We start from the raw sequence: 19,065 nt of genomic DNA on the forward strand, positions 1-19,065 counted from the left end.
CAGCTCCACCGGGCTTCCTCATTCCTCCGGCTCCACCTTGATCATTCGTTGACCCGCCTTCGCCTCAGGACTACACTTCTCTGGCTTCGCCTCGTCCCTCCGGCTCCATTGGGCTCCTCTCTCCCTCCGGCTCCACCTTGGTTCTCGGTCGCTCAAGCTCCACCGTGGCCTTCTGGATCCCCACCTGCACCTCGGTCGCCAGAGCTGTCGGCTCCACCATGGCCCTCCAATCCCTCAGTGTCACCCCGGCTCTTCGGCTTTCTGTCTCCGCCTTGGGATCCTCTTCCACCGGCTCCATCTCCATCAGTCGGACCCCTGATACCTCCAGTGTCACCTTCATAGTTTCTCCCTCCGTCAACTCCACCATGGAGTGATAGTGGAACGTCTGGAATTCGCTCCTTAAGGGGGGGGGGGGCTCTGTCATGATCTTGATAGGTTTAGAGTAGGTGACGCGTTATTTTCAAAGTTTTTTTCCCTTCACTCAACGGACATTTAATTTCTTAAATTGTGCATAAAGGAGCGTGTTATGTGGGCGGCTCTTGGCTAGAATAAGCTGCAATGTGGAACAGACTTTATGCTGATAGTCAAAACACAGGACTACTGACAAGCACACGATAAAAATGCTAATCATCTTCTGGATGCTCATGGTGCTTCACATTTCATAATTTTGCTGTGTATTCACACTTCGTGCGCCCTTATTTTCTGACTGTTGAATTGTGGCAGCTCATTGTATACCTCTCAGTGCTTCAGTCTATAAGGAGCAGAACTTGTAACCAAGGGTCTCATCAGTATATGAAAGATTACTGCTGGCTCATCATATCTGTACCTCATAATAAACTAGTCCAGGCGATTTGATTGTGTATAATTGTGATGTAGTGTGTCAGAACGCATGATGATATTTCATATGACCCCTTTAACAAATACAGTTTATAAAATAGCAACTATTTGTCAGAGAATAACATTAACAGTTTGTTTGCATTTTATTTAAGGGTTTCACTGGAATGGAGAGTCATCAGGTGAAGAATATTGAAATAGAGCTTGTATCTGTGATATGGGGCATCAAGTGCAACCCTTAGAATTACACTAATGGTCAAAATTTGGAGTAATTAACACTGTTTTTGAAAGAAATCAAGGAGAGCTGCATTTATTTATTTGAAAAAGCAGTAAAATAGTCATGTGAAATATTATTACAATTTAAAATAACTGTTTTCTATTTTAATGTTTTAAAATGTCATTTATTCCTGTGACCAAACCTGAATTTTCAGCATCATTACTCCAGTCTTCAGTGTCACAGGATCATTCAGAAATCATTCTAATATGCAGATTTGCTGCTCAAGAAACATTTCTGATTATTATCAATGTTAAAAACCATTGTGATGCTTAAAGGGGTCATATGATGCTTTTTTAAAGATAATTATTTGGTGTATTTGGTGTAACAGAATATGTTGACATGCTTTAATGTTAAAAAAAACATTATTTTTCAAATACTGTACATTATTGTAGGTCCTCTATGCCCCGCCTCTCTCAAACGCTTCGTTTTCTACAAAGTCCCTCCTTCCGACAAGCGCAGTCTGCTCTGATTGGCCAGCTTGACCCAGTGCATTGTGATTGGCCGAACACCGCAAGCACTCGTCGGAAATGTAACGCCCCTTACCATAATCGCGAGCTTCATCTTTCAAAATAAATGTAAAGACAGAGTCCGAAAGGGGAACAGAGTCACGTGACAGAGACAGTGATGAATGTGTTTGCAGTACACAAGCCACGGTTAAGACAGCTGACTCCGCTGTGATCTGTCTCGCTCTCTCTCTCTCTCTCTTGCTCTCTCGCGCTCTCGCTCGCGCGCACACACACACGCACGCACACTCACACGATGCACAAAACTCCGCATTTGAACAGTCAATTGCAAATACTTAAACTAATAACAAAACAGTAGCTGATTCAGAAGCGCCAGATTGTCATAGCAAAGTCAGAATTACCTCCTCTCCTAGGTTCACGAAACGGTCGTCCATAAAATGCATTGCTGTTCTGTTGTAAGTAATCTTAAAGATTCCTAAATGCATCTACTTCCGGAAGGCCAAATAAAGTGCTTTTGCTTTCACCTAGAAACACACGCCTTCTTACTTTGCGGCATTATGCAAATATTTCCACATAGGGACGTAGATATGTGGGGGCGGGTTGGAACGAGCCGTTTTAGGGGGGCGTGGCAGAGTCTTAACTTTGATAAAGAATATCTCTTTGGTTTTGAGACTTTAGTCTTTGCAACTTCAGGGATCTTATCTATGCACAATCAGCTTGTAACACTCCAAAGAGAAAGGAAAACTTGAAATCGCGTCATATGACCCCTTTAATATTTTTGTGCAAACCATGATACACTACCATTCAAAAGTTTGAATTGTAGTGAACAAAACAAAATTAATACTTCAAAGGACCCATTAAATTGATCAAACGTGACAATAAAGACATTTATGTTACAAATGATTGCTATTTCTAATAAATGCTGTTCTTTTGAACTTTCTGTTCATCAAAGAAACCTGAAAAAATGTATCACAGTTTTCACACACACACACACAAATTTAGTAGCAAAAACGGTTTTCAATATTGCTAATATTAAGAATCATTCTTATTAATCAGCATATTAGAATGATTTCTGAAGGATCATGTAACGATAATGATGCTGAAAATATATTCCAATAAAACCAGTTATTTTAAATTATAATATTATATTTCACAATTTTACTGTTTTTATTGTGTTTTTGATTAAATAAATGCAGCCTTGGTGAACATAAGAGACTTTTGACTGATAGTATACATAGACTGAATGAATTACCTGACACGGAATACAGTATTTCATGACAAAACGCAATTTCTTAAATTATTTTGTACAAAAAGAAAAAAGACAGTTGCATTTCATCAACACAAATTTAGGGTCAGCACTTCATTTAGTGCACAGAATTAAAAAAAACTGTAGTGCATGCACTCATTTCCTTTTAATTTGTGCACATAATGAATTCACATTTAATTTAATGAACACACTTTTTGGGAACAAAATGCACTCAGCAGGTCACATTGGCTCCTTGACATATGTATTGCATTGACCCTTTATTAGAGGAATTTAGCACTTGACAGATGGAGAGTAACACAGTGACAGCACTTAGACTGCATATACTCAATTCGTGGCAGAAACAAACCAAGATCTGACTGATGTCACCAGTCCCAATCTGATTGGCTGGCTTTTTGAGAAAACAAAGTCATTTTATGAAGTCCCAGGCTGCTATAATCAGCCTGTCAGCCAAAAAACTATTTGTTGAATTTTCACAAGAAAACTAAAGAATATTAAACAAGAATATTTTAGCTGTTTTTGGCCATACAATGAAAGACAAAGTGCCTTTTTGCAAAACTACAAAAATGTATCTGTACATGCCACTGCAGTTTCCAGCTGAAATGAAAAGTAAAACATTAAAAACTTTTTTCCTTTTCACACACAAATTATGATTACAGTGGCAGATTGTTGAGGAATAAAGACTTATTATAGTGCATTTCCCTGCACAGTACTATGTTATGACCTCAAAACACTTTTAGTTCATGACTCATTTGTAAACTAATTCATTTTGACATTTGCATCACATAAACAGCTTCATATGTATGGCTTTTCTTTCATAGTAAACTTACTCGGTCGCACACCTGGTACATTTCATCGCACTTGCGATGCGTAGCGCTTGGGTACGAGTCCCCGTGAAACACAAGTCACAATAAAGAGCTTAAAGACTTGTAGCTGAAATGCCATGGTTGCTTCGGCAAATGCGCTTTTAATCTCACATTTGCTTTCGTTAACACTATCAGTTAGGTTTAGAGTAGGTGACGCGTTATTTTCAAAGTTTTTTTCCCTTCACTCAACGGACATTTAATTTCTGGACTTCCGTGATACGTAAATCAAACCGTGTACTAAAACATGGCTAGATTCACCTTCATCTGTTTGGGTTAAAACCGAATGCACTTTTAGTGCCACCCACCGGACAGTTACCTTTAAAAGTGGCGTAAATTGTGCATAAAGGAGCGTGTTATGTGGGCGGCTCTTGGCTAGAATAAGCTGCAATGTGGAACAGACTTTATGCTGATAGTCAAAACACAGGACTACTGACAAGCACACGATAAAAATGCTAATCATCTTCTGGATGCTCATGGTGCTTCACATTTCATAATTTTGCTGTGTATTCACACTTCGTGCGCCCTTATTTTCTGACTGTTGAATTGTGGCAGCTCATTGTATACCTCTCAGTGCTTCAGTCTATAAGGAGCAGAACTTGTAACCAAGGGTCTCATCAGTATATGAAAGATTACTGCTGGCTCATCATATCTGTACCTCATAATAAACTAGTCCAGGCGATTTGATTGTGTATAATTGTGATGTAGTGTGTCAGAACGCATGATGATATTTCTCAGCGGCTCTATTGTTTCTGGATCATCTGCTGGAGAGGTGACGGTTCTCCTCATTGTCAGCACTTTCACAGTGTTGACTAACAGAGCGAGAGAGGAAGAAACTGTGAGGGAGAGACGGGACCATCTGACAGTACAGCGTTCTTTCTGATTGACACTCACCCAGAGAGCTTTATTTCAGTCTGACGTCAACAAAATCCCCTAATGTCTGAGACATATTAGCTCTGGTCCAAACTCTATAGTGAGCTGCCTACCTACGCAACATGTTAGACTTGGAATAGACGGAAAGACTATTCCAAACAGAAGGCGGTAAAACTGTGCTCACTTATATAATACCTAGTTTTGTCCAAATTCCAAGGCAGCACCGCATGTAAAAGTCATCGGTAAGGCAATCCATTAGGGGGCGCCTCTACTAGGATGCTTTTGGCAATTGTATGTGTGACAATATTAAAAGGAAATTTTTTTTACAAAGGCATACATGAGGAAATTTTAAAGAAGGATGTACACACCATTTGAAACCGTCAAACTTAGCTGTTTGTTGCTCTAAATATTTGATAAAAGTCTAATTTCATTTTAGCTGTACTTCGTAATGGTTCATTTATTGTTTAGTTTGTTAATTTTCTTAATTTTTGTCTTGGTCTGTAAGATTGAAGTCTCTTATACTTACCAAGGCTGCATTAATTTGATCAAAAATGTAGTAATGCTTTGAAATATTGTTACAATTTAAAATAATTGTTTTCTGTTTTGAAACATTTTATAATCATTTTAATCTGCTGATTTGGTGATCAAAAAGCATCTCTTGTTATTATCAATGTTGAAAAAGTTTTTTTTTTGATGAAAAGAAAGATCAAAAGAAGACCATTTATTTGAAGTATACATTTTTTTGTGAGAACGTACACGTTTTTACTGTCAATTTTGATCAGTTTAATGCGTCCTTGCTGAATAACAGTATTAATTTCTTTAAAACAAAAAGTAATCCTCTATGGGACTAACTGTGAATTCACAGCTTGAAAAAAATATTGACTTTATATTTTACATATATTTAGGAGTAAAATCATTTCCCAAAATTTGTGTTCTGTATATGACCCTTGTCCTTTTTTTTCAGGGTTCCGTCATTTATAACCGACTTTGTCCCATTGAAAAGGTCTGTTTCAAAAAACATAAAAAATCTTTATGAACATTCCATTTCTTCTTGTGCTGCTATGTTTGATTTGGAACTTGTGTGAAAATGTCTCAAATCTGACACAAATTCAGATGCAATTTCACTGCCTGGAAACCATATCTTGGTGTTTCAAAAGCATTAAGACAACTTCAACACTGTGTTTCTTCTTGGAATTTCAAATCAATTATCGTAGCACACGTGAAAGTCACAAGCCCCATTAAAAATGCAGTTTATACATACATTGACTATAATATCATAATGAAGAAAAAAATCTTTAATAATTAAATTCTTAATCCTTTTTGGAGTTTGGCTTAATCTTTTTTTATAGATATAACATATACAAAACTGCTTCACAGCTTATTAATATTTCAATTTGAATATTTGAACACCTATTTGAGTCTGCCAAACCAAAGTCAAGAGTCAAAGTCACCCCTCTAGTAATAATAAAATCTATAAATACATAAATTTCTATTAAAAAAAAATGATTTGGCCTTTTTGTGAAATGGCAGGTTTAGTTCAGGTTTTAATATGTCATGTGGTGCAAACCCATAATTTAGAATTTATTAATTCTAATTTATTCATTTATTTTGTATATACTTTTTATACAATGACATGTTTTAGAATCAATTAAGTAAAACATTTCTTGAAAATGGTATAAACGTTTCTCCATATAATAGATTTTTTTTACATTTTGCCTTTTCTTCATAATGCATTCTTATATGTCATTGACAATCATGCAAAGGCAATGAAAATTCATGATTAAGTGAAAAAAGCATCACCTGTCCTTATCCTGAAACTAATTGGACACTTAACTAACACTGCCTGAATCATTACCTAATCATTAGCTGTTTTCCAGTTTCTTTCAGAGACTGCAATACCCATTAAAAATGCAGTTTATACATACATTGACTATACTATCATAATAAAGAAAAAAATCTTTAATAATTAAATTCTTAATCCTTAGGGAGTTTGGCTTAATCTTTTTTTTATAGATATAACATATACAAAACTGCTTCACAGCTTATTAATATTTCAATTGGAATATTTGAACACCTATTTGAGTCTGCCAAACCAAAGTCAAGAGTCAAAGTCACCCCTCTAGCAATAATAAAATCTATAAATACATAAATTTCTATAAAAAAAAAAATGATTTGGCCTTTTTGTGAAATGGCAGGTTTAGTTCAGGTTTTAATATGTCATGTGGTGCAAACCCATAATTTAGAATTTATTAATTCTAATTTATTCATTTATTTTGTATATACTTTTTATACAATGACATGTTTTAGAATCAATTAAGTAAAACATTTCTTGAAAATGGTATAAACGTTTCTCCATATAATAGATTTTTTTTACATTTTGCCTTTTCTTCATAATGCATTCTTATATGTCATTGACAATCATGCAAAGGCAATGAAAATTCATGATTAAGTGAAAAAAGCATCACCTGTCCTTATCCTGAAACTAATTGGACACTTAACTAACACTGCCTGAATCATTACCTAATCATTAGCTGTTTTCCAGTTTCTTTCAGAGACTGCAATCAGCAAATGCACCTTACGGGAGTTTGACAATAACCTGCATAAATATTGTAGCGGCTGAAGCAAGATTAACGGTAAAGCCGCAGGGCGTTCTTTAATTGAGGGTGACGGGACAGTCTCTACCCTGCACACTCAGCGCTATCGACACTAACCTTGAGCAAAAGTGTCACACAACAGTTAAATGAATAATTCACAGCAATTAACACCACTGTGACGCTTCAGTTATTGCTGAATAGAGAAATGTTTGTTTTAGTCTTTAAAGACACAGTTCACCCCCAAATATCTTCTTTTGTGTTCCACAGAGGAAAGAAAGTCATACAGGTTTGGGATGAGATGACAGTGAGTAAATGATGACAGATTGTTCATTTTTGGCTGAACGATCCCTTTAAATGAACTTGTCATTTGTCAAATGTATGATATTACATACAAGAGACCTTTCCAATCTTTTATTGTTTAAGTCCCCTGATGAAGCGTTGAAAAACACTGATGAAATGAACTTGAGTCATCAGTTCTCTGTCAGACAGATGGTTATTGATATCATTTTTCTCTGTCTGGTAGTCATCTGCTGTTCACATGTCTCCAAAATGAAATCTGCTCAAATAATTATGCAGTCCCTTTCAAGACCTGCCGCCTGCACCTTTCCAGAACTTTATGTCCGATAACAGTAAAAAAAACATCACGGCTCCAGAGACCTAAAATAATTAGCGTCTTTGAAGGAACTGCTGGTGATAAAACAAGACGCTATAACAGTGTTTGTCTGACACACTTAATCAGGCTTTTGCAAATTTCTTCAAAGTTCCATTACATTTCTTCTATCATAGTTGCAGGTGTTTGTGTATAATAAAAAGAATGAAAATAACGATAGGATGAAAGCTTCCTGTAGACAGCATGCCATCTGTGGACCGTTTCCTGTAAGGAACTGGCAGATACAGAGGATGTTGCTCTGATTCACTGTGTGTATGTGTGTGTGAAGGTATGTGACAGCTTTGACTGGAACATTAGCATCACTACATCCTTCTGCTACTAATAATGAAGTAATAATGATCTAATTAGGCTGAGGGTACACTGTAAAAAATGACTGTGAATTTAACGGTAAAAGACTGTAGAAATGCTACAGTAAAAACCTATTAAATGGTTAACGGTAAATTCCCCTACTATATACGGTGAAAAACTGTATTAAACATTACATGTATTGGACATTAATTTTACGGTAGTATACCGTTTTTGAAAGTGAAAAAGACCATATAATTTACAGTGAATAACCATAAATTGACATTCCCAGAATTCCATGTTACATTTCAAATAACTGTTTCTTCTTAGTTTTTTCTTATCAGGTTTGTATATTAGGGTTGTGTGTTACACCTAATGTTGTTAAATGAATGTTTATTGCATTATTTCAGTTTCATGTGTGTTACCATGATGGTGTTTAGTGTTTGTGTGAATGACACTGTGCACCTTCTATATATGTTATTATCTAAAAGCTGCTTGTGATGGGCTTTGGTTCATCATGTGACTTTCTCATCACCTCCTGCATTTGGTGGTTATCAGTGAATTACAAAGCTACAAAACAGATTTCAATACTTCAATAGGTTGGTATATTAACATTATATCAGTTAATGAAATTACGGTATTTAACTGTAAATTTAAGTTAAAACCGTAAAACCTAAAACGGTGCTACCGTATTTTTTACGGTAATATTCTGGCAACCACAGCTGCCGGATTTTTACCGTAAATTTTACGCTTTTTGGCCATACCAATTAAAGGTTCCAGCACCCTGAGGATACTTTTTTTTTTGTATGCGTGCGTGTTTTAAAAAGTGAGATGCTACCATCCCCCCCATATTGTATGAGCATGTGTGTTCATTTGAGTATGCAGCACAGTTGGTGCCATCCTATACAAACTGGAGAGGCATTTGCATTTCTAGAGGGGGCCTCGGTAGAAATCGCGTTCTGGGAGGGTTCCCCACTCGGCTGAAATCAATTTCGGGGGCGGGGTGGTGTGCTTACCAGAGGTGAGGGGGCACGTTTACCTAGGTGGCGCCGATGCAGGTATGCAGCTATATGAAGCGGGATGGATGGATGGACAGACAGTCCCCCAACATGATGTTGTGGCATTACTTTACTCTGGCATTACATGGCTTGCCCACCCAAATCCCTCTGATCCCGATATACATTATATTACTCTAATTAAAAATCTTATGAACTTATGTGATTTCTTTTGATAAAAAACTTCATGAAATATAATCATATTTGGGTAACAGAGAAATAATAGCTACAATTAGCTTCAAGCTACAGATGACAATTAATACAACACTTTTACACCATTGAGTGTTTGTAAAAACTTCTGACTGCCTTTCTCTATTATATTGGGGGTTTTTTTGCTTGCAGTTTGTTCCGTATTTCATTACTTAAGCCTTAAGGCTTACTTTTTTATTTTTTGAAGAAATGTTTATGTGGAAATGAAATTGGTAATATGAAATTAAATTTGTCTTGATACCAGCTTCTGAAAATTAGCTAAAAATATATAAATACATATAACTGATGAATACTTATTGCATTTGTTTCAATGTATTATTTATAATTATTAATTTGCATGAATATTTTACCTCAAGTAAAGCAGTGTGTTCTTCAAGAATTGCTTCAAGAATTATGAAATTTCATCTCATAACTGTTTCCCAAGCACCAATGTTGGTGTACACACTAATTTTAGAAATTTTGCTCTTATGCTCACCAAGGCTGCATTGATTTGATTAAAAAATACAGTAAAAACAGTAATATTGTGAAATATTATCACAATTCCAAATAATAACTTACTTTCTTAATAGCCACCGTCATGATGGATTCTAACTGAATTAATTCAACTGAAACTTTTTCAATAAAACTAAATATAAAATGTGCGCAGGGTTAAGGTGTGCTATCGTTGGCTGCCACAGTTACAGCAATAAACTTAAGGCAAAAGAAAACGAGCATGGCTTGCTGCGCTTAAGTTAAAATACTGTGTGTGAAATAATTAAGAAAATGTTAAAATAATGCGTGCTGCGCTCTTATCTCTGTCTCCTCTCCACCAGTAAGCTGGTGTGTGGTGGGCGTTCTGGCGCACTATGGCTGCCGTCGCATCATCCAGGTGGATGCTGCACACTGGTGGTGGATGAGGAGATACCCCCTGACAATGTAAAGCGCTTTGAGTGCCTAGAAAAGCGCTATATAAATGTAATGAATTATTATTATTATCATTTTTGTAGACAAAATCCCGCGAATTTCGATCAGGAGCTGTTTGTAGGATATGTGCACTCATGTGTTTTCCATGCAGCTAACCACGGGTTGCTTCATGTCATCTACCCACTCATTGAGTTTGAGACTGCAAAAAGACAGTCATTGTGACTCTGTAAAGTGATGAAACTATGGCACCATGTGCTTTTTAAAACCATTTTCGTAGGTTTAACTTTATTTTACCAGCTCTGAAAATATGTTAATTTGACTAGAAACACCAGAGACCGGAAATGTAAAGCATCGTTCCAGTCGGGCGAGGCTGCCGTGTTAAGGAAAAAGGTGGATATTTTAAAATGTAATTTATTTCTGTGAGGCAAAGCTGAATTTTTAGCATCATCTTCAGTGTCACAACATCCTTTAGAAATCATGGTGCTCAAGAAACATTTTTTATTACCCAAAACAGTTTAAACTGCTTAATATATTTTGTGTGTGAAAACTGTGTTTTTTTTTTTTTAGGAATCGATGATGACTAGAAGTCTCAAAAGAACTGCATTTCTGTATGACAACTCTCTGAGAGTTTAGCATGGTAATATACATGGTAATGTTAATGTGTTTGGTCTTGACAGAATAGATCTGCTACACTGCTGCTGCTGCGGCAGAGCAAGTACCGAGACATGCTGCTGTGAGCATGTGCAAAATACTGCTGCTGCACATATAACATATATGAAATAACCCCCATGAATAACATACATGAAATTACCCCGTAACAGATCTATACAGGTGGAGCTGGGGAAGGTGGAGGGTTTTTCTGAAGAGCGCTGCAACTGCTACAGAAAACACTAGCCAAGTATTTGAATGTTGAGCAGCAAGCTCATTGGCTGCTGATGTGAAAGAAACCAATCAGCTGTGCCACGTGAATAATGATGTCATTATGTCAGATTGAGTTAGAACCTATCGGCCTGCACCATCTAGAGTTTCATGACTTTGTATTTATTTGAAATCAAAATCTATGTAACGTTATAAATGTCTTTACTGTCACTTTTGATCAATTTAATGCATCCTTGCTGAATAAAAGTATTTTAAAAAGTATCTTACAGACCCCAAACTTTTGAACTATATAGACAAAAGTATTGGCTCAACTGACCATTACACTGAAAGGGACTTTAATGACATTGCATTCTAAATACAGACATTTTGATTGGAGACACTGATATGGAGTTGTTCCCTCCTTTGCAGTGATAACAGCTTCCACTCTTCTGGAAAGGCTTTCCATAAGACTTTGGAGTGTTTCTGTGGGAATAGTTGCTCATTCATCCAGGAGAGCATTTGTGAGGTCAATCACTGATGTTGGATGAATCCACACATGCACTTAATGAAGTGTTACAGGGCTTAGATTTTTACAGCTGTAGTAATGTCCAATTTCAAATGGCAAGAAAAATTGTTGTACCTCTGGGGTGAGGGGAAATGGAAATTGACGGCGGGCACAGTGAGATTATCTCTGTAATGACACATTCTGAGCAATAATGAGCAATCACCCTCTTCAGTGTGTGTGTGTGGGGAAGGCTTTCCATAAGACTTTGTAGTATTTGGAGTATTTCTGTGGGAATAGTTGCTCATTCATCCAGGAGAGCATTTGTGAGGTCAATCACTGATGTTGGATGAATCCACACATGCACTTAATGAAGTGTTTCAGGGCTTAGATTTTTACAGCTGTAGTAATGTCCAATTTCAAATGGCAAGAAAAATTGTTGTACCTCTGGGGTGAGGGGAAATGGAAATTGACGGCGGGCACAGTGAGATTATCTCTGTAATGACACATTCTGAGCAATAATGAGCAATCACCCTCTTCAGTGTGTGTGTGTGTGTGTGTGTGTGTGTGTGTGTGTGTGTGTGTGTGTGTGTGTGTGCGTGTGTGTCACAGATGATGACGCAAGAGACCGTGGTTTGAACTAATATGCCCTCGAGGAAAGAAGGATGCATGGAGAGGAAAAAAGAAGAAGAAAGAGAGGCTAATCATAGAGGGAGGAGCCGGACAGATTACACATAAATGACAGAGTTATGGTTATGGGACTTTAGATAATGAGAGCGAGTGATGTGTCCTCACACACAGAAAACCCTCTAGTCTAGAATGCAATGTAAGGTTATACATTGGGCAAGGGTTTGAGAAATGACTGTGTGTGTGTGTGTGAGAAACATTTGAGGGCGTCGAGGTCCGCTCAGTGTCAAATTCTGTTTGCATCTTGGTTCGTTCATTGCAAATGCTTTCTGTGTTAATCTCTGATTCATGCAGCACTTCAACGACGACACTAAGAAACACTTTCACTTCTTTCACCACAGTGCTTCCTGTCAGACCAAACCATATCAGCCCTAGTGCATGTGCCTGAAACACAGCCAAATATAGTTTGTGTGTGTTCGCTCATGCAATTAATGTCCTGTCAGTATGAACTCAAATAGTCTTATGAATGCTTTAAATCGACGCATGGATGTGCGTGACAGAAAAGAGACTTACAAGCTCCTCATTCGGCCGTATGCTAATAGGAAAACAATTATTGGAGCTAATAGGAAAATGTTATTGCCTTTAAGTCCTCATGTTTTTTACATGGTAGCTATTTATTATGTGTTGCCAAATATACCTTAGAATTAGGGGTGTGCGATATCGTCTAAGATAATCAGGGGTGTCGCTATGCTTTCTGGGCTCCCTGAACAGCATATTGACTCAGGCCCCTTCCGCGATTGGGGCCCCCTCCTCCTCGAACACACTCTTGGCAGGTCATCCAGCCAGTTCTATCAAACCTCTGCAGCTAGTCCAGAATGTGGCAGCAAGTATAATCTTTAACGAGATGAAAAAGAGCACATGTCACACCTCTGTTCATTAATTTACACTGGCTACCAATAGCTGCTTGCATTAAATTCAAGCCATTGATGTTTGCCTACAAAACAACCACTGGCTCTGCACCCCTTTGCCTAAATTCACCACTTCAGACTTATGTGCCCCTCAGAAGCTTGTGTTCTGCCATCCCAAAGAGGCACAAAATCACTTTCACAGTCTTTTACCTTAACTGTTCCCTGTTGGTGGAATGACCTGCCCAAATCAATCCGAGCGGCTGAGTCTTTAGCCATTTTCAAGAATCTCTTCCATCTACACTTGACCCTCTAACACTAGAACTTTCTATTCTATATACTTGTTTTCTTTTGAATTATTATGAAAAAAATAATAACTAGACCCTCTAAAGCCAGCTCTATCTATTCTGTTTCTTTTCTATCTACTTTTTATTATTTTTATTTATTATTAAAAAAAAACGTTGTTGTTTTGATTGCTTCTATTGACTAAATGCATCACAGGAATAATTACATTTGAAAATATATTTTAAAAAGTAAACAGGTATTTATAATTGTAATAATATTTCACAATAGTACTGTTTTTACTGTGTTTTTGATCAAATAAATGAAGCCTTGGTGAGCATAAGATACCAAAAATATTAAAAAGTCTTAATGCCCATTCACAACAAGGATGATAACTATAATGATAAGGATAGTTTAAAAAATCATTCTGAATTTAAAAGAATAGCAGAGTCCACACCACGGCCGCAACAATAACGGCACAGAGGAACAATATTGTTGGAATCACTTCGAAAAAACTTTTTTGAGCTGATGAACAATAAAACATCGACAACCATTTAAAATCCTTACTGCTTTCAAGAACTGATGCATTTAAAGCGACAGAAAACAAAACCGCAGCCTTTGCTTACAACAAACAGAACATTATCATGCTTTGGTGTGGATGCTAATATAGATACCATGTGGCTAATAGAAAAGCATAGAGCGCCTCAGATAGTTCCACATTTTCCTTGTTTGTCCTGATATTACCTCATGGCTCATATGACTGTAGTAGGAGACCAACTTGACAGCAAATAAAGCACAGAGGTCACAGTGTCTCTGCTGGGGCAGGTGGTTGTTCCTGGCCCAGTTCACAGGGTATGGAACACACTAATCATCATAATGACTTGCATAATGTCTGTCTGCTATTTTTGCCTGTATGGGAGAAGATTAGTTACCTGTAATCCCCGTCTTTAGCACCAGGTGGTCTTTTCCACGCTTCTCCATTGAGCATAGGTCAGATGTTGGATTTTGTGTATGTACATGTTCCTAGGCAAACAAGCCTAATGGAAAGTTTGAGGGATTGTAATTTTTTTGTTATTTGGAACTAATTGTGAGCTGATCCTATTGGGAAATGTTTTCATAGTCTAAAAAGTAGATCTAGTACATAAAAAGTAACTCCATTAGTTCCTTTGTGATTTCGTCAATGACATTAAACAATTGATTATAGCATTTCTTGCGACCAGCCGACATATTTGAATGGACTAGAATGAGATTTGAAAGTGCTGAGTGCAAGATTTTCAACAAATAGCAAATAAAATTGTATATACTCATTTAGTTGTTCTCAAAAAAGTGGTTCAGCAAACTTCCAAAGGGACCCCATTATTTAAAATGATTTAAAATAAAACAAAATAAGCATTAAAATGAGCTAAAACAACTATATTACTTATTTAAATTCACCCCCTCAACAACTGTTTTTTTTTGTTTTGATTTAAAAAACAGGTTCCTATGATCTTGGAAACCCTGGATGAGGTAGCATTATTTTAAAATTCATTTCTAGAACTGGAAAATTCATGTGAATTAATAAAACCTTACAACACCATGGGCATTTTTATAAAGAACATACAGAGCATGACAGCATTTCTACCCCCAAAAATATTTTATTGGTAGAAATTTTGTGGGGGGAAAACGATCCAGTAAATCAAGAACGAATGGAAATGTCACAAAAACCAAAAACTTTTTTTTCACGTTAAAACTTTTGGAATTCTGAAACTTATTTTAATACTAATATATGGACATTCCTAGTTTCTGTGAATTGTAAAACATTTTGAAAACAAAGCTTGCCATTACTGTACACATTCCAGGTGTTTTGTCTACCACCTCAACTAAATCATCTGCCATTCTAAATACTTGGTTTAAAGGTCATCTGAGTTCAAAAATGGGAATTAAGTTTGACACTATTTTTAATGGCTGGTCAAGGTGCTCATTAAATCTCTGCTGAATGCAGGACTCTTTCCAGGACAATCAAACCCAGAGGTGACTTATTGCCGCCCCTATTCTCTCTCAGTCTCTTCTCTTCTTTGTAATGAAGGAGTTAGTGCTTTTTGATTAAAGGTGAAGCAGCATCATTTCTCCTAACAACTCACACTGCCAAATGGCCAGACATCAGTTAATAAGACAAAAGATATTGAGTGGAATGTCAAAAAGACAAATGAAGAAAAGAGACGTCTTTACCTACCTTTTTGTGATTCCTTTTTTATTACGTACCCACCGTATGTAATGAGAAACTGAGGATCACAGAAGTTGGCCTCAGTCTCAATATGAGTGTGTTAGTGGATCATTCTGTCAGGCTGATATGTTGAGCTGACAGGCTGATGCTCTGCTGGGCTCAGACCTAAAGATGGGGATGATGGTTACTGACCTGTGTCTTCTTCAGGGCCACTACTGGAGGGCTCAAGACACTGTGTGTGTGTGTGTGTGTGTGTGTGTGTGTGTGTGTGTGTGTGTGTGTGTGTGTGACAGAGAGGATAAAATTGTGTCAGAATAAAAGACAAGAAACTTGACGTAAGCACGTTAAGTTAAGCACGTTTAATAGCAAACATGTTCTTGTTTTTCAGGTTTTAGGACACTTGCTAACATGTATATGCATAAATAAACACTCATATTATGAATCATAATCATATCTGTATTTATTTGTAACTTCTTTTCCAAAAGGTTCCTTTCAGACTGATGTTCCAGATCCCTATTGGTTTTATAAGAAAACAACTATGATATAATTTTTTATATTGGTACATTTATATAAGTGTACTTACACATGAATCACAGTTGTGTGAAACAAAGTGTACAAGCAATTTATAAGATATTTCGTTGTTCATAACACATTCTAATTACAAAATCATAAACACCATCATGTTTCGTCATTCCCATTTAGCACCTACGAGTACATAATATATTAATATTCTTATATGCCTGCGTAATGCACTGATATTAATAAGGTCAGATACTTTTAATATATATATATATATATACTATTGTGAAAAGTTATTATAATTTTACAATTTAAAATAACTTTTTAATATTTAATATGTTTATAATATTTTTCAAGAACTGTGTTTTAATATATTTTATAATTTTCAGCATCATTATTCCAGTCTTCAGTGTCACATGATTCTTCAAAAATCATTCTAACATTATGCCGATTTGCTGTTCAAAAGCATTTAATGTTATTAGCAATGTTGACAACTGCTTAATATTTTTTTCCTGGAAACTGTGATACTTTTTCAGGATTCTTTAGTGAATATAAAGTGAACATTTAAAAAGACTGCATTTATTTGAAATATAAATTTTTGTCATAAAAAAAATAGTAATATCTTGCAAAGCAAAAGTCTTAGATTGTTGCTGTCCTACCCTCATTCTCACTCATCCACTCCTCTGACTTCCTGTCTAGATGAGGGGCAGACGGTGTGCCAGGGGCCGCCGGACATGCTGGGTCAGCGCCTGGCGGAGGTGGGCATGCAGCTGCGATCGGAATGCCACCAGGGCTTGGGTTACTGGGACTACCTGTTCTTCATCGCCATCGGCTTTGTCATCTTCAGCGCTGGGACAGTGTCGGCGTGGGTGATGGGCGTGCTCATGGTTCTGTACGAGCGGTACAGCAAGAGGAAGAGCGAGGAGTTTGACAGTGAGGACGAGGAGGAGACAGTCACCCGAGGGGCAGGATGTGGAGGAGGAGGGGGTAACCATGGCAATGGTGACCTGAGCAAACCAGGCATGCAGGTGTGACCAGAGGACAGAGGGACGCTGGGAAATCTTTGATGAAAAGAGAACAAGCTGCAGACAGAGCAAATGAGTTTTCTCTTCTATAAAGAGGTTTTAAGTGCACTTTTTTTAGAATGTGTCAACATTAGTTTTAGATTAAGAGAAGAGAAGGGCAGGACAGACAGATTAGATTTATTTCTATTCTTATAGGTGGACTCAGACAAACAGACAGAGAGACAGATGAGAGGGACACAGTGAACTTGCAGCTGAAAAAGATTGCGGTTTCTGACAGATCTGAGGGTTGATCTTGGTTAAATGCATAGAAATAATGCTCACACACAATGCTCTCCCTAGTGTTAGTAATGTAATTGAGGCAGGGGGATAACACTGTGTTTCACATTTAAGAGAGAGACCCAGCGAGAAGGAAGGAAAAGGGAAAAAGACAGGTAGGTAGAGAGGCTTGAAGACTAATCCAGTAACCTATCTTAGCTTTTATTTACTAGCTCGGTCAAAGAAAGGAATGTAAATGGAGGATATACAAGGCAGTCTCTCCAGACTCATGCAGTGTGAAATTAACGAATAGAAGATGGAAGACTTTTCTACACTGTCTGCACAACTCCATGGAAGGCTGAAAATATTTTTTAAGGGGTTACAGACTGACTGACTGCTCAAATGATGGATTGAGAACATTTTATTGCAGGGCTTAACAATAAGGATTTTTCTGCTTGCCCTGTCAGGCTGTAATTTCACATTGACAAAAAAACAATATAAATATTAATATATGTATTGATGAATAATAATAATATTGACAAATAATAATAAATCTTATAATATACATTTTACATTATATTATAATTATAATACATTTTTAAAAATACATTTTATCATAAAAAAATTGGTGGGGGGGGGGGGGGGGACATTATATTATAATTATAATACATTTTTAAAAATACATTTTATCATAAAAAAATTGGTGGGGGGGGGGGGGCAGTTTTTTTAAATAAATTAATTCAGCAAGGATGTATCACGATCAATCAATGTATCATAATTTCCACAAGAATATTAAGAAGCACAACTGTGTTCACCATTAAAAATAATAATAGCATTGATAAGTAATCATATTATTACAGCAAATCATATTAAAATGATTTCTGAATGATCATGTGACACTGAAAGATGCTGAAAATTCAGCTTTGCATCGCAGGAATAAATTACATTTCAGACACTAGGAATGAAAAAAACACTTATTTAAAATTGCAATAATATTTAACAATATTGCTGTTTTCACTGTATTGAAAACACTATATGTTTTTTTTATCAAATAAATGCAGCCATTGTGAGCATAGACTTATTTCAAAAACTTTTTTTTAAAATCCAAATTGTGAATATTTTGCTACATTATTCAGTATATATATTCACACAATATTCACACAAATATTCACACAAAACCAAATGTTCAAGTTTGCAAGGGATAAAACCATAGGCACATGATTGATTGAATGCAATACATTGTAACAACACAGCACTGGCCCAACAGAGCAAGCAAACTGTCCAGAAACCTTCTCATTGGCCCCGGGCCATCGGACCATCCTTATTGTTGAGCCCTGTATCGGATTGGGACATTATTGATCTCAGTAAGCCTGTATGCACTGCACCGAAAAGCCTTACATACAAGATGTAACCAGTCCAGCAATAACACCCCCAGGTGATACTGAGAGCAATAGAGGGAAACGTGTGTGTGTGTGTGTGTGTGTGTGTGTGTGTGTGTGAGAGTGTGAGAGTGCATGTGGCTCGCCGCAGCAAAACTGCTATAAGTGGGGAAGAATAAAGTATGTCAGCATTCTGTAATTTTGGCAAGGCTTTAATT

At 36.8% G+C, this 19,065-nt stretch overlaps 1 protein-coding gene across 1 annotated transcript in view; it reads left to right on the top strand.

The window, feature by feature from the left end:
* Positions 1–17,895, top strand: part of LOC107597850 (leucine-rich repeat-containing protein 52-like) — a 31,505-nt gene extending 13,610 nt beyond the window's left edge. Inside the window, exon 2 of the mRNA XM_016289044.1 lies at positions 16,888–17,895. Within this exon, the coding sequence (XP_016144530.1) occupies positions 16,888–17,222 (335 nt within the window). The 3' untranslated portion in view covers positions 17,223–17,895. The remainder of the gene's footprint in view (positions 1–16,887) is intronic.
* The last annotated feature ends 1,170 nt before the right edge of the window (positions 17,896–19,065 follow it).

Source organism: Sinocyclocheilus grahami, unplaced genomic scaffold, assembly GCF_001515645.1.
Source record: "Sinocyclocheilus grahami isolate Dianchi unplaced genomic scaffold, SAMN03320097.WGS_v1.1 scaffold239.1, whole genome shotgun sequence".
Taxonomy (NCBI): Eukaryota; Metazoa; Chordata; class Actinopteri; order Cypriniformes; family Cyprinidae; genus Sinocyclocheilus; species Sinocyclocheilus grahami.